Below are 13,057 nucleotides of genomic sequence, written 5' to 3'. Positions count from 1 at the left end.
TTACTTTTTCAACTGAAGACCCAGCCCAAACCCTTCCTTATTCGATGGCTGGAAAACCTCAATTGATGGTTCTGCAAAGAGAAGAGAAAGCTCCTAGTATGTATATGTCTCTATACTCCTGGGAATCCAAAGCCCCAGTTCAGTGGACTAGCTTCCTCAGATTCTAACGATACTGTAAACAATAATGGTGGAGAAGGAAAACATTTGCAGCAAAGGGTATAGTCTGGGAGCTGACTGACCAATTTCAAATATCCTCAACTTCTGTAAGGAAGTTGAGGGGAAGGGGAAGAATAAATAATACCTGTGAACCAAAGAAAACAATTTCATTAACCAAGAAGGATTGGAGAATTTACTACCAGTTGACAGGGAATGAAGACACAAGTGAGAGGATGCTGAAAGGCCCCTACCAATGGCCTGCAGATCATGTCCAAGGGCCTGATTCCTTCCTAGCACTTCTCATCTCTCTTAATTTAGGACGTTGGATTAGTTCATACTTGCCCAAAGTCACTGCCTTTACCTGGTCCATCAAGGTACTGAGAAAGAGAAAATCGCAGCCTCAACACAATAGGTTCTGTCCGGAGGACCTTCCAGGCTGTAGAAACTTCCTCCTAAAAAAATAAGGTCGTACCCGAGTCACAGCACCAAAATAAATAAGTAAATAAAAAAGAACAGAAGAGTAAGGGAAACAGTTTCCAATTTAGCAACAGAGAGAAAGAGACCTGAAATTTTTCCTATGCGACACACACACATGCACATAACAGTACACACATCTGTGTATTGATGTTCAAAAAAAGACAGGGATGGAAAATACATGCTCCAAATATAGCATTCAGGAATAAGACTCCTGGGCTACATGACAAAATCCATTAAGTCCAGCTAGATATGTTGTTGGCAGGTATTAGCACCACTTACATCAAGGAAGCTGATGTTGATGTGGAGGTCAATGTCCACGTCATCGATAGTTCCATATTCTCTATAGAGATACAGGCAATCACAGGTGAGACTCATTAAGGGAGAAAGAAGGGAACAGAGACTGAGGTAGGAGAACTGAGCCAGGGCTAGGGGAGAGGGAATGGTAGAAGGTATCTCTGTACTCAGAAAGAAATGGCTTGTCCACTGCCATCTCTGAAGTGGAATCCCACCTGACGGATACAGAGTTCTCACTGTAGATCTCCTTCACGGCTTCAATGTCTGCATCAAGCTGTGGGTGTCGATATAGGTCAGCTGCACAGCTCCCCTGAGTCAGTAGCAAAAACAGTAGAGGGGAGGAAAACAGAGGGGTAAAGAGAGAGGTGAAAAATAAAATGAAGAAACACCAGGAGCAGGAAAATTAAACAGAAGCAGTACATATAAGCAAAAAGCTATGTATACAAAGGGGCTCTTGGTGGCTGCCCTAGTTGTGGATTTCATTGACAGACCAGTCTCTCTCCATCACCAGTCTAAGAAGTTTCAATAGACAACTGCAGGCTTTGCTAAGGAATTCACATCCTTAAGTCTCAGCTTTCCCTCTCACACCTTGACCAGAATACTTAGGTGTCCCTTCTATGAAAACTCAGAACAGACCGAAGAATACAGAATTTAACTCAGCAAGGTTTTATCTGAAGAGTCCAACATTCCGGCTCAAGATCATGCCTTGGGTAGTGATGGCATTAAGCAATCATTGGCAGGTACTTTTTTTTTTTTTTTAATCCTCACCCAAGAGTATATTTTTACTAATTTTTTTTTTTTATAGGGATAGAGAGTAAGAAAAACATCAATGTGAGGAAAAAAAAACATTGATTGGTTGCCTCTAGTATGCACCCCAACTGGGGATCAAACCCACAACCTAGGCATGTGCCCTGACTGGGAATTGAACCGCAACCTCTTGGTGCCTGAGACAACTCCAACCAATTGAGTCATCTGGCCAGGGCACTGGCAGGGTAATTTTCCCATAATGATTGAAATGATCCCACTGGCTAGTGAGGGAAGTTATAAAATAATTATTTCCAAAGAACATATGGGTAGCTCTGGCTGGTGTTCCTCAGTCGTTAGAGTGTCAACCCACGACGTACTGAAGGGTCATGGGTTTGATTCCAGGTCAAGGGCACATACCTGGGTTGCAGGTTCAATCCCCAGTCAGCCCATATGGGAGGCAACCGGTATTTCCCTTTCTCTCTTTCTCCCTTCCTCCCTCCCCCTCTCTCTAAAAATCAATGGAAAAATAACCTTGGGTGAGGATTAACAACAACAACAAAAGAACATTTGGGTAGTCTCCATGTAGAGAGGATGTACTTTACTCTAGGAGAGGTATGAGTCCCAGGCAAGAGCAAGGATATATCAGCTCTAACAAGATAAAGCTCAAACTACACCAACATTGTATCTCTGGTCCAGAATAATCTCTTTCACTCCTGATATATCCAGAGAGAAGCACATTTCCACCACCCAACATGGATGATAGACGCTTAAATCTCACCTGAACTCCATACAGAAATTCCTCTGATTCATTATCTCCCTCCGAATCATCATCATTCCAAAACTGGCCTTTGATGTCCTAGTAATGAGAAAGAAGCATATAACCCTTTATTGATCCCTGTTATCCCATGGAACAGAGAAGAGTGACAGGGTGGAAAATAGATCCCCACAAAGAATGGAAGAAGGTCCCTTGGGATAGCATAATTGAGTCACTATCCCTTTATTCCCCCCACCTCATCCTTCGGGAGCATCTAAGTCTTCTCCTGAATCTGGTTATAACCATGGCCTAGCTCTCTTTTGGTAGGATGGAGAAAAACAGGGAATTTTGACCTTCTTAAGCGTCAGCTATGATTGAGGGTCTGGCAGCCAGAATGGGGAAGGATGCAAAAGAATTCAATGTCAAGGTTGGTTCCTAGGCATTATCTAAGTTCTATATAAGCTAGTCTCTTCTAGAATCATCTAGCGACCCAAGGCAGCTCCAAAGCATATGTAAACTCTCTTGTCTCATCACTCCCTTTCTATCTTTTTCCTTCCCAAGAAAATCAACCTATACACACATCAAGTAATACTGTTTCCATGCCTCTTCTCCTTCCTTTAATTTCAAAGAACCAGTCTACCTTCCAAAGGGGTGGGAGGGAAAATACCAGGAAAAGATGAGTCTGTGCTTTGTCCCATCTACCCCTTGGATGATCAGTTGCAGAGGTGGGCAGTCAGTCCTCACCATTGGGTCAATGGGTCACACACACTCCGTCAGTGCTAGGCAGCACCCCTCCATACCACCAGCTGAACCCAGGCCAACGAGATGGGCATTTAGGAGGCCAAAAAGGGAGACAAGGGAGGGGAGTGATGTCAGAAGATGACTGGAGATCTGCTGGGGATGGTAGGCTCTGCTGCTGTGGTGGTAACAAGTCACTGTCCTGTAGAAAGTAGACAACAATTGGTTTCATCACCAGATAAAAACTAGTGTATATACACAGCCACACATGTTTATGGATACACATTTATTATACACTAGAGGCCCGAAGCACGAAAATCCATGCAAGAGTAGGCCTTCCTTCCCCCAGTTGCCGGCACCGGCTTCCCTCCAGCACCCGGGACCCGGGCTTCCCTCTGGCCACCGGCACCTGGGACCTGGATTGCTTCCCTCCACCCTGACTTTGTCTGGAAGGACATCCGGAATGACGCCTGGAAGGACATTGGGTCTAATTAATATATTACCCTTTTATTATCCTATACTAGAGGCCCAGTGCACAAAAATGTGTGCACTCGAGGGGGTCCCTCAGCCCGGCCTATGCCCTCTTGCAGTCTGGGACCCCTCAGAGGATGTCCACCTGCTTGCTTAGGCCCGCTCCCTGGAGATCGGGCCCAAGCTGGCAGTCAGACATCCCTCTGGCAGCCCGGCAGCCCTCGGGGGATGTCCACTTACCAGCAGGGAGCAGACGGACATCCTTAGTGCTGCTGAGGAGGGCAGGAGAGGCTCCCGCCGCCACCACTGTGTTGGCAGCTATCAGCCTGGCTTGTGGCTGAGCAGAGCTCCACCTATGGGAGCACACTGACCACTAGGGGACAGCTCCTGCATTGAGCATCTGCCCCCTGGTGGTCAGTATGTGTCATAGTGACCAGTCATTCCCAGTCGTTCTGCTGTTAGGGTCAATTTGCATATTACCCTTTTACTATATAGGATAGAGGCCTGGTGCACGGGTGGGGGCCGGCTGGTTTGCCCTGAAGGGTGTCCCAGATCAGGGTGGGGGTCCTGTGGGGTGCCTGGCCAGCCTGGTTGAGGGGCTGATGGGTGTTTGCAGGCTGGTCATACCCCCTTCAGGGTGGGGGTCCCCACTGGGGTGCCTGGCAAGCCTGGGTGAGGGGCTGATGGCTGTTTGCAGCTGGTCATACCCTCTTCAGGGTGGGGGTCCCCAATGGGGTGCCTGGTCAGCCTGGGTGAGGAGCTGATGGCTGCAGGCTGGTCAAGCCCCCCCGCAGTGGGGACCCTCACCCAATGGAGGTTTGGACAGCCTGGGTGAGGGGCTGATGGCTGTTTTCAGGTTGGCCACACCCCCTTTAGGGTCAGGGGTCCCCACTGGGGTGCCTGGCCAGTCTGAATGAGGGGCTGAGGGCCGTTTTCGGGCTGTCCAAGCCCCCCGGTGACGGAAGCTCCCAGCCTCTCCTTTTTTTCTTTTTTTTCTTTTCTGGGATTTATTTACCTTCTATAATTGAAACTTTGTTGCCTTTTGCAGAGGCCACAGCCAGCTCAGGACTGGAGGGGAAGCTTGGCTTCCTCCATCACCCAGGCAACCAAGCCTCCTGCTCGCTCCATGGCTGTCGGCCGCCATCTTGGTTGGGTTAATTTGCATATTGTCATTCTGATTGGCTGGTGGGCATGGCTTAAGGCATAGTAAGGGTACGGTCAATTTGCATGTTTGTCTTTTATTAGTGTAGATAATAAAACCCTAATATGCTAAGTGTCCAGTGGTCTGGTCAGCCATTCAACCAATCAAAGCATAATATGCTAATGATATGCTAAGGCTGCTCAACTGTTTACTATGACATGCACTGACCACCAGGGGGCAGACGCTCCAACCAGTACATTAGCTTGCTGCTGAGGTCCGGTCGATAGAGACTGAGCAAGACAGGCCAGACACACCTTGCAGCCCTCCCACGGTCCCTCCCCAGCTGGCAAATCTCCCGCATCCCTCCCCAGCCTTGATTGTGCTCTGGTGGGGTCCCTTGGCCTGGCCTGCACCCTCTTGCAATCTGGAACTCCTTGGGGGATGTTGGAGAGCCAGTTTGGCGCAACAGGGGAACGACTGGTCACTATGACACGCACTGACCACCAAGGGGCAGACGCTCAATACAGGAGCTGCCCCCTGGTGGTCAGTGTGCTCCTACAGGGGGAGCGCTGTTCAGCCAGAAGCTGGGCTCACGGCTGGCGAGCGCAGGGGCAGTAGTGGCAGCCTCTCCTGCCTCCATGGCAACGCTAAGGATGTCCGACTGATGGCTTAGGCCTGCTCCCCTCTACGGGGGTGGGCCAAAGCCATCAGTTGGACATCCTCTGAGGGCTCCTGGACTGCAAGACGGTGCAGGCCGGGCTGAGGGCCCCCCCCCCCCATGCATGAATTTTGTGCTCCAGGCCTCTAGTTATAGATATGTACAGACACTTATACACCGAGACATACTTGCATGCATGTGCATACACTTGTACACATAGATCTTTATAGATAACGAACCCTGAACGCCCTATAGAAATATAAGACATTACTGTTCTATTTAAGCTGGAGAGTTGGGAGTGGAGAAAGTTCCTGCTCTAGTTCATAACACTGTACCAACCCTTGCAGACAACCAGGTGTTTATGCTACTCTATTACATCAGTTTATTTGGAACATTTTTCACAGTACCAACTTCCATCAGAATCAGATTATTTGGGAAGTTTTTACCCCCAATTACTTCTATAAGTCATCATTATCTCTTATTAAACATCAGTATCACTAGAAACCTTTATATGACAATCATAGCTAATTTAAAAAGTCTTCAATTATACTGAATACCCTCTGAATACCCACAGTCTGAGCTGTTATGGCCAAAATAATGCCCTGGACTCATCTTGGCACCTTTTCCCAAACCAAAATGCAATAATAATCCCAATAAATGCTCAGAAAAACACGAACCCATAGTCCTTTCAAAAAATAAGAACCACTATTCTGGGCCTTTCTGGCTTTGCTTATATGTCTCACCCACTCCAACCTTAAACAGAGGGCTTCTTGGTTTCTAATATGGTTCTGTTGAACCTTCTTGGTTTCTAGATCAGAGGTTTTTGAATGGGCTTTGTAGATCTGTAGCATCAGTACAACCAGGGAACTTGTTAAAAATGCAAATCCAAGTAATCCTACTGAGATCTACTGAATTAGAAACTCCAGAGATGGGGGGGGGGGGGCAGTAATCTGTTTGTTTTTTTTGTTTTTTAAACTGTATTTTTATTTCAGAGAAGGAAGGAGAGAGAAACATCAAGGATGAGAGAGAATCATTGATTGGCTGCCTTCTGCACACTCCCTACTGGGGATTGAGCCCCCAGCCCAGGCATGTGCCCGTGATTGGAATCGAACCCAGGAACCTTCCATCTACAGGCCAACGCTCTATCCACTGAGCCAAACCAGCTTGGGCCAATAATCTGTTTTTTAACAAGCCCTTCAAGTTATTCTGGTGCATAAAAATTGAGAATCACTGTTCTAAATCCTTGTGTTCCAAGGACCTGTGGTGTTTCCCTCAGATACCAACTTAAGCCTGGTAACTGACCCATTATGGCGACCTAAGGCACAAAGCCAACACAAACAGCATAGCAGTTCCCCAGCCAACACTACCTGACCCATCAAAAACAATATGCAGCATAACCAATGGACACAGACACTGGGGCGGTGGGGGCTTGCCCAGGGTGGAAATGGCTGGGAGGGTGGGGGGTGTAAATTGGGGAAAAGGGAGACATATGTAAAACTTCAGACAATATCCTATCTAATAAAAGAGAAACATGGTAACTAGCCATACCTCCACTACCCTTCCCATTGGCTAATCAGGGAGATATGCAAAATAACTGCCAGCCAAGATGGCGGCCGGCAGCCAGGCAGCTTGAAGCGAACATGAGGCTTGCTTGCTTCAGTGATGGAGGACTCCAACGTTCACCGCCTGCCGCTGCTGGCCTCTGAGCTTGCAGTTTGAAACATTACAAATATAGAAGCTAAACAAAACCCCAGAAACCTGCTTTCAGCCAGCCGGGATCTCAGAGCTGGAGTTGAAACAGTGTTTTGGTTGTAGAACCCAAACAAACCAGATACCTGCTTTCAGCAGCCGAGGCCTAAGAGCTGGAGCCAAGCCTCAGAGCTAAAGCTGGCCCAGAATAAAAAAAAAGAAAAAAAGGAGCAGCTGGGAGCTTCAGTCACCCGCCAGCCTGAAAACAGCCCTCAGCCCCTCACCCAGACTGGCCAGGCACCCCAGTGGGGACACCCACCCTGATCCAGGACACCCTTCAGGGCAAAGCAGCCGGCCCCCACCCGTGCACCAGGCCTCTATCCTATATAGTAAAAGGGTAATATGCCTCCCAGCACCAGGATCAGTGGAGCAGCTAGGCCTCCCGGCACCGGGATCAGCGTGACAGGGGGCAGCGCCCAAACCCCCTGATCGCCCTGCGGCTCTGTGTGTGACAGCGGGCGGGGCCACAACCTCCCTATCCGCCCTGCTCTGTTCGTGACAGGGGAAGGCACCCCAACCCCCTGATCAGCCCTGCTCTGTGCCTGATAGGGGGGAGCTCCCCAACCCCTGATCGCCCTGCGGCTCTGTGTGTGACAGGGTGCGGCGCCCCAACCCCCCTGATGGGCCCTGCTCTGTGAGTGACGGGGGGCAGCGCCCCAACCCCGATTGGCCCTGCTCTGTGCGTGACAGGGGGCAGCGCCCCAACCCCGATTGGCCCTGCTCTGTGCGTGACAGGGGGTGGCGCCGCAACCTCCCCATCGACCCTGCCTTGAGTATGACGGGGCGGTGCCCCAACCCCCAATCAGCCCTACCCGGAGCGTGACTGAGGGTGGCATTGCAACCTCCCGATCCGCCCTGCTCTGTGCATGACAGGGGGCGGCGCCACAACTCCCCAATCAGCCCTGCTCTGAGCCCGACCAGGGGCTGCACCTAGGGATTGGGCCTGCCCTGCTCTCTGCCACCTGGGCGCAGGCCTAAGCCAGCAGGTCGTTATCTCCCGAGGGGTCCCAGACTGCGAGAGGGCACAGGCCGGGCTGAGGACACCCCCCCCCCCCAGAGTGCACAAATTTTTGTGCACCGGGCCTCTAGTATATGTATGTTTGTTTGTGTGTGTGTGTGTGTGTGTGTGTGTATGTATATGTATATGTGAGTGACAGGGGGCAGCGCCCCAACTCCGATTGGCCCTGCTCTGTGCGTGACAGGGGGTGGCGGGCGTCCCTTCCATATATATACTGGAAGCCTGATGCACGACATTCATGCACTGGGGGGTGTGGGGGTCCCTCAGCCTGACCTGTACCCTCTCCAATATGGGAGCCCTCTCCAATCTGGGAGTTTCTGTCTGTCTTTGCAATCAGATGAGCAAATTGTCTGAGACCCCCAACTCAGTTTGGTTTGTTACTCACAGAATAATAGAGGCATTTTTTTTTTCCTTTGCTTCATTGGTGGAGATTTCCTGGAAGTTTTAGGATATCTTCCCTTTAATTTTTCGTAGATAGTCTGATTTTACTTATGTCTCTCACCTTTGCTTTCCCTCCATCCCCCACCACAATAGTGCTCCAGGCTCACTTTGCTCTAGTGCAGCCGTGGGCAAACTACGGCCCGCGGGCCGGATCCGGCCCGTTTGAAATGAATAAAACTGAAAAAAAAAAGACAGTACCCTTTTATGTAATGATGTTTACTTTGAATTTATATTAGTTCACACAAACACTCCATCCATGCTTTTGTTCCAGCCCTCTGGTCTAGTTTAAGAACCTATTGTGGCCCTCAAGTCAAAAAGTTTGCCCACCCCTGCTCTAGTGTCTAGATCCGTCTGCTACCAGAACTACGATTCCCAGCATTCCTGGTGCTCCCCATGCTCTTAGTTTTCCCTTCCTGCTCTGTCTCCATCCCATGGCCTCCCACTCTGCCAAGTCCTCTAAACCCCCAGCTCTCCCTCTCTGCTCTCCATCTGGCAGCTTGGGGAGCCAAGTTCCCCAAGCCACTCCACTCTCCACCAGCTCTCCCACTCTGATCTCCACCCGGTGCCTGTGTATTCAAATTAACCTGCCATCTTTGTCAGGTTAATTTGCATACTCACTCCTAATTGGCTGGTGAGCATAGCGGAGGGATGGTAAATTTACATGTTTCCCTTTTATTAGATAGGACACTAGAGGCCCAGTGCATGAAATTCGTGCACTGGGTGGGGGGGGGGGGATGTCCCTCAGCCCAGCCTGCACCCTCTCCAATCTGGGATCCCTGTGGGATTGGGCCTAAACTGGCAGTTGGACATGCCTCTCACAATCCAGGACTGCTGGCTCCCAATCCGCTCACCTGCCTGCCTGCCTGATTGCCCCTAACCGCTTCTGCCTGCCAGCCTGATCACCCCCTAACAATTCCCCTGCCAGCCTGATCGTCGCCTAACTGCTCCCCTGCCGGCCCGATCGCCCCCAACGACCCTCCCCTACTGGCCCAGTCGCCCCCAACTGCCCTCCCCTGCAGGCCCTGTCACCCCCAACTGCCCTCCCCTGTAGGCATGGAAGCCCCCAACTGCCCTCCCTTGCAGGTCTGGTCCCCCCAACTGCCCTCCCCTACTGGCTTGATCGCCCACAACTGCCCTCCCCTGATGGCTATCTTATGACCACAAGGGAGTGGCCATCTTGTACAAGGGCATGATGGTCAATTTGCATATTACCTCTTTATTATATAGGAATATAGGAAAACATAAAAAAAAATATGCAAAAGGAAATTGAAAGTGAGGTTCTTAAAGATGAAATAGCCTGATTTCTGAGATCTACTTTAAAATACCACTCTAGCACAAAAAAAAGAGAGGGATAGATGAAATAAGAATGGCAAATGCCAATTATGGATGAAACTGGGTGACAGGTACATGAGGGTTTCTTGTACTCTCAACGTTTAAAAATAAAAAATCAGAGGCTATTCTTGGACTCTTACCAGGGCTCTCCCTAAAAAGTCAACTCTAAATGTAAACAGGAAGATTATCCCTGAGACTCCACAAATGCATCCTTGTTATTTTTCAAACATACCAACCAGATTCCCACCACAGGGCCTTTGTCCCCTGCTGTTCCCACTTCTTGGAATGCTTTTCACCCATATGTCTACATGGCTTGCTCCTTCACTCTTTCAGATCTCTACTCTAATTTCGCCTTGACCATCCTATATAAAACAGCAAAACCCCAACACAAACATACTAGCGCACTCTATCCCCCCTGCCCTGCTTTATTTTGTTGCACAGCACTTATCATGCTTTGACATACAAAATGTTTGTTTATTGTGTTTATCTTCCACCACAAAGTAAGGTCTGTGGTGGCATAAGTTTTGACTGTTTTCACTGCCTCTATTGCCAGATTCTCAACACCTATTTATTAAATGAATGAATGAATCAATCAACTGTCTGCTGGATACTTAAGTCAAAGGGCAAATACATCTAAGCACCTAAATGCACCTACACATAGACAAAATCATTCAAAAAGGATTTTAAAAAGCAAGACTCCATTCACCTTTAAGAGCAGCTGAGAACCGGAATATGAAGATCTGGGGGCTGGGTTTGTGAGACTTGAAAATGAACAGTCAGGTGCTAATCTGGATGATCACAGAGGAACAAAGGAGGAGGCACTAATGTCCAGCCTAGGCTGTCTTGAGCTGGGCGGTAGGATGACGGCAGAGTGGGTCAGAAGTACTAACTTCCTCCAGGTCTTTGTCACTGTGGAAGTCAAGAAACAGCCTCTCTCCAAGGGCTGTTGTTGCTTGGTTTCTGCTGTTAACACAAGGAGAAAAAGGTAGTTCAGAGAGGATTTTTCTTGTCCAGGAAGAAACAATTCAGAAACTAGCATCTTTTCCAAAACAGGCTGTTTCAGTGAAAGATACTTGCCACTTTCTACTAACAATGCCCATTCCTCTCAAGAGATGGAGAATGGGTTTAAAAGGTGAGGAGTGGGGGAATGGGAGTGGTGAGTCATGAAATTCAGACTCAGATATTTTTCAAGAGGAATAAACCTGAGAGATAACCAATTTCAAAGCTTTCATGTTATACATAGACTACAGGTGTAGGGAGGTCAAGCAACTTGCTTAGTATAGAGCAGTGGTCTCAACCTTGGCCGGCACATCAGAATCATCTTTTTAAAATCCTGATTTCTGGGCCTCATCCTCCGGAAATTGTTTCTTTGTTATGGGGTGAAGAAACAATTTCCGGAGGATGAGGGCCAGAAATCAGGATTTTAAAAAGATTCCCAGGTGATTCTAATGTGCAGCGAAGGTTGAGAACCACTGAGGAACTGAAACTTAAGCATATTTGACAGGTCTTAATTATATCTATCTTTACATGATGTGATTTTAACTAATTTAAGGGGTTCATAATGAGTTAAGCAAGAAAGACCTGATTCATCTACAGGAGGTAAAGGAGGGGCCCTTTTCAAAAGAAGCGGGGCCAAATGTGTGTGAGCAGTGTCGAGGGGCGTCCTCCAGCTCCGAGAATGCTTTGTGGATTTTCCTGGGAACAGACCGAGTGGGAGTAAACCTCGGTCTGGATCACAAAGGTCCTCCCCTGGTCCACAGGCGCTCTCGGTGCGACAGCTTCATCTAGTCAAAGATCGCCACGCTTAACTCTGGGGCTGACTCCCAGCTTGGGGTCTTGGGAAAGGAGGTTACTCTGCTCCGTATCGAGTGCTCTTTCTCAGAAAGACGAGGCCACCGAACAAAGAGTGCGGAGGAGAACCCACCGAGGGCGGTGCTCGCAGAACGCTATCTCGGGTACCCCGTGGAGGGAGGAAGCGGGGTCTGCCCCCCAAACACGAGCCGCCACCGCGCTTCCAGGACAGGCCCGGAGGCCTCCCGTGGGGGAGTCTAAGTCTCCTCCGGAGACCCCAAGGACTCCTGCTTCCCGGGGAAGCAGGTCTACGCCTGAACTGTGTGGCCCGCCGCCCGGCCTGGAGCGGAGCCTGCCCAGCCGAGGGGAGCCCCTCAGAGCCACCCGGTGCAAGCCCCTCACTTCCTCTACCCCGGCCGGCGCGGCGGGCCCCGCACCCTTCACGCGTCCCAGCCGCCCCGCCCCTCCCCGTGGAAGCCGCTTCACAGGTCGGCCTCGCGAGTACTCACGGCGACCCCGGGCCGCGCGCGGCCGCCACTGAGGGGACGAGCGGCCCGGGACGCCCCGCGGGGGCGGAGCGGCAGAGCGCGGGGCGGGGGCCGGGCCGGGCGGGCGAGGTCGCGCTTCCCCCCCGCCCCGTCGTTCCGTCACGGGCGCGCTGAACTATTCTGCGCATGCGCACACGGCGATCCCGTGACCACGTGGCCCGCTCCGGACCAACCACCATGCGGCCTGCCCCCTGGGCGCGCAGCTGCTGGGGACGCCTGGCTGGCGGAGCCTGCGCAGTGCTGGCTGGTTGGGTGGGCGGTGGGGCAGGGGGTGCGATTGGGAGGAGGTGGGGGTACGCCGTAAATATCAGGTGGGTGCGTGAACAAACAGGAGGGGCTCTGCGGGTGCGCGGAGGCCCTCCAAAAGAGACGTTGGCATTTGGCGCCCCGTGCGGTTGGGAGGAGTGAACAGGGCAGGCAGTCCGCAGCTGCCTCTGGGCATTGGAGGGTGTTGGAAGTCAGGCCGGCAGATGGAGATTGAGAAGGGCCTCCTGAGGCCCTGCTGATTCCAGAGATCTCTGGTTTGTAATGGAAGTCAAACAGCTCAGGGTTTTTCAATTCTTACGTTTAATACATTTCCTCCCCTGGCGGCTGCGGTGTGCTGAAAAGACCGTCTGTTCCGACAGTGGGGTTGTGGAGAAAAGGGGGAACATAGTAGAAGGGACACGTTCAGGGGGCTACTTGGCAGGCCTGGCATACTCAGTAACCCAAAGTAAGCACACAGGATGGTCTGATCGAGACT

The 13,057-nt window shown here is 50.6% G+C and overlaps 1 protein-coding gene across 15 annotated transcripts in view; it reads right to left on the bottom strand.

The window, feature by feature from the left end:
• The window catches only part of PARP6 (poly(ADP-ribose) polymerase family member 6), a 42,393-nt gene extending 29,968 nt beyond the window's left edge, over positions 1–12,425 (bottom strand). For 11 of the 15 annotated variants that reach the window (XR_009447735.1, XR_009447734.1, XM_059658035.1 and 8 more), the window contains exons 1-8: positions 12,277–12,425; positions 10,683–10,939; positions 3,173–3,368; positions 2,453–2,530; positions 1,143–1,237; positions 913–973; positions 518–608; positions 5–71 (exon numbers count right to left, since the gene is read on the bottom strand). Coding sequence is in view for 12 of the 15 variants with exons in the window: in XM_059658035.1 (XP_059514018.1) it covers positions 5–71; positions 518–608; positions 913–973; positions 1,143–1,237; positions 2,453–2,530; positions 3,173–3,175 (395 nt within the window). In the remaining 3 variants the exon portion in view is untranslated. Of the gene's footprint in view, positions 1–4; positions 72–517; positions 609–912; positions 974–1,142; positions 1,238–2,452; positions 2,531–3,172; positions 3,369–10,682; positions 10,940–12,276 lie in introns of those variants that run through there. The other 4 variants (XM_059658046.1, XM_059658098.1, XM_059658054.1 and 1 more) reach the window with 4 other exon arrangements.
• Between the last annotated feature and the right edge of the window lie 632 nt (positions 12,426–13,057).

Source organism: Myotis daubentonii, chromosome 1 (assembly GCF_963259705.1).
Source record: "Myotis daubentonii chromosome 1, mMyoDau2.1, whole genome shotgun sequence".
Classification (NCBI taxonomy): domain Eukaryota; kingdom Metazoa; phylum Chordata; class Mammalia; order Chiroptera; family Vespertilionidae; genus Myotis; species Myotis daubentonii.
The sequence above is the reverse complement of the archived record's forward strand: the minus strand, read 5'-3'. Positions and strand labels throughout refer to the sequence as shown.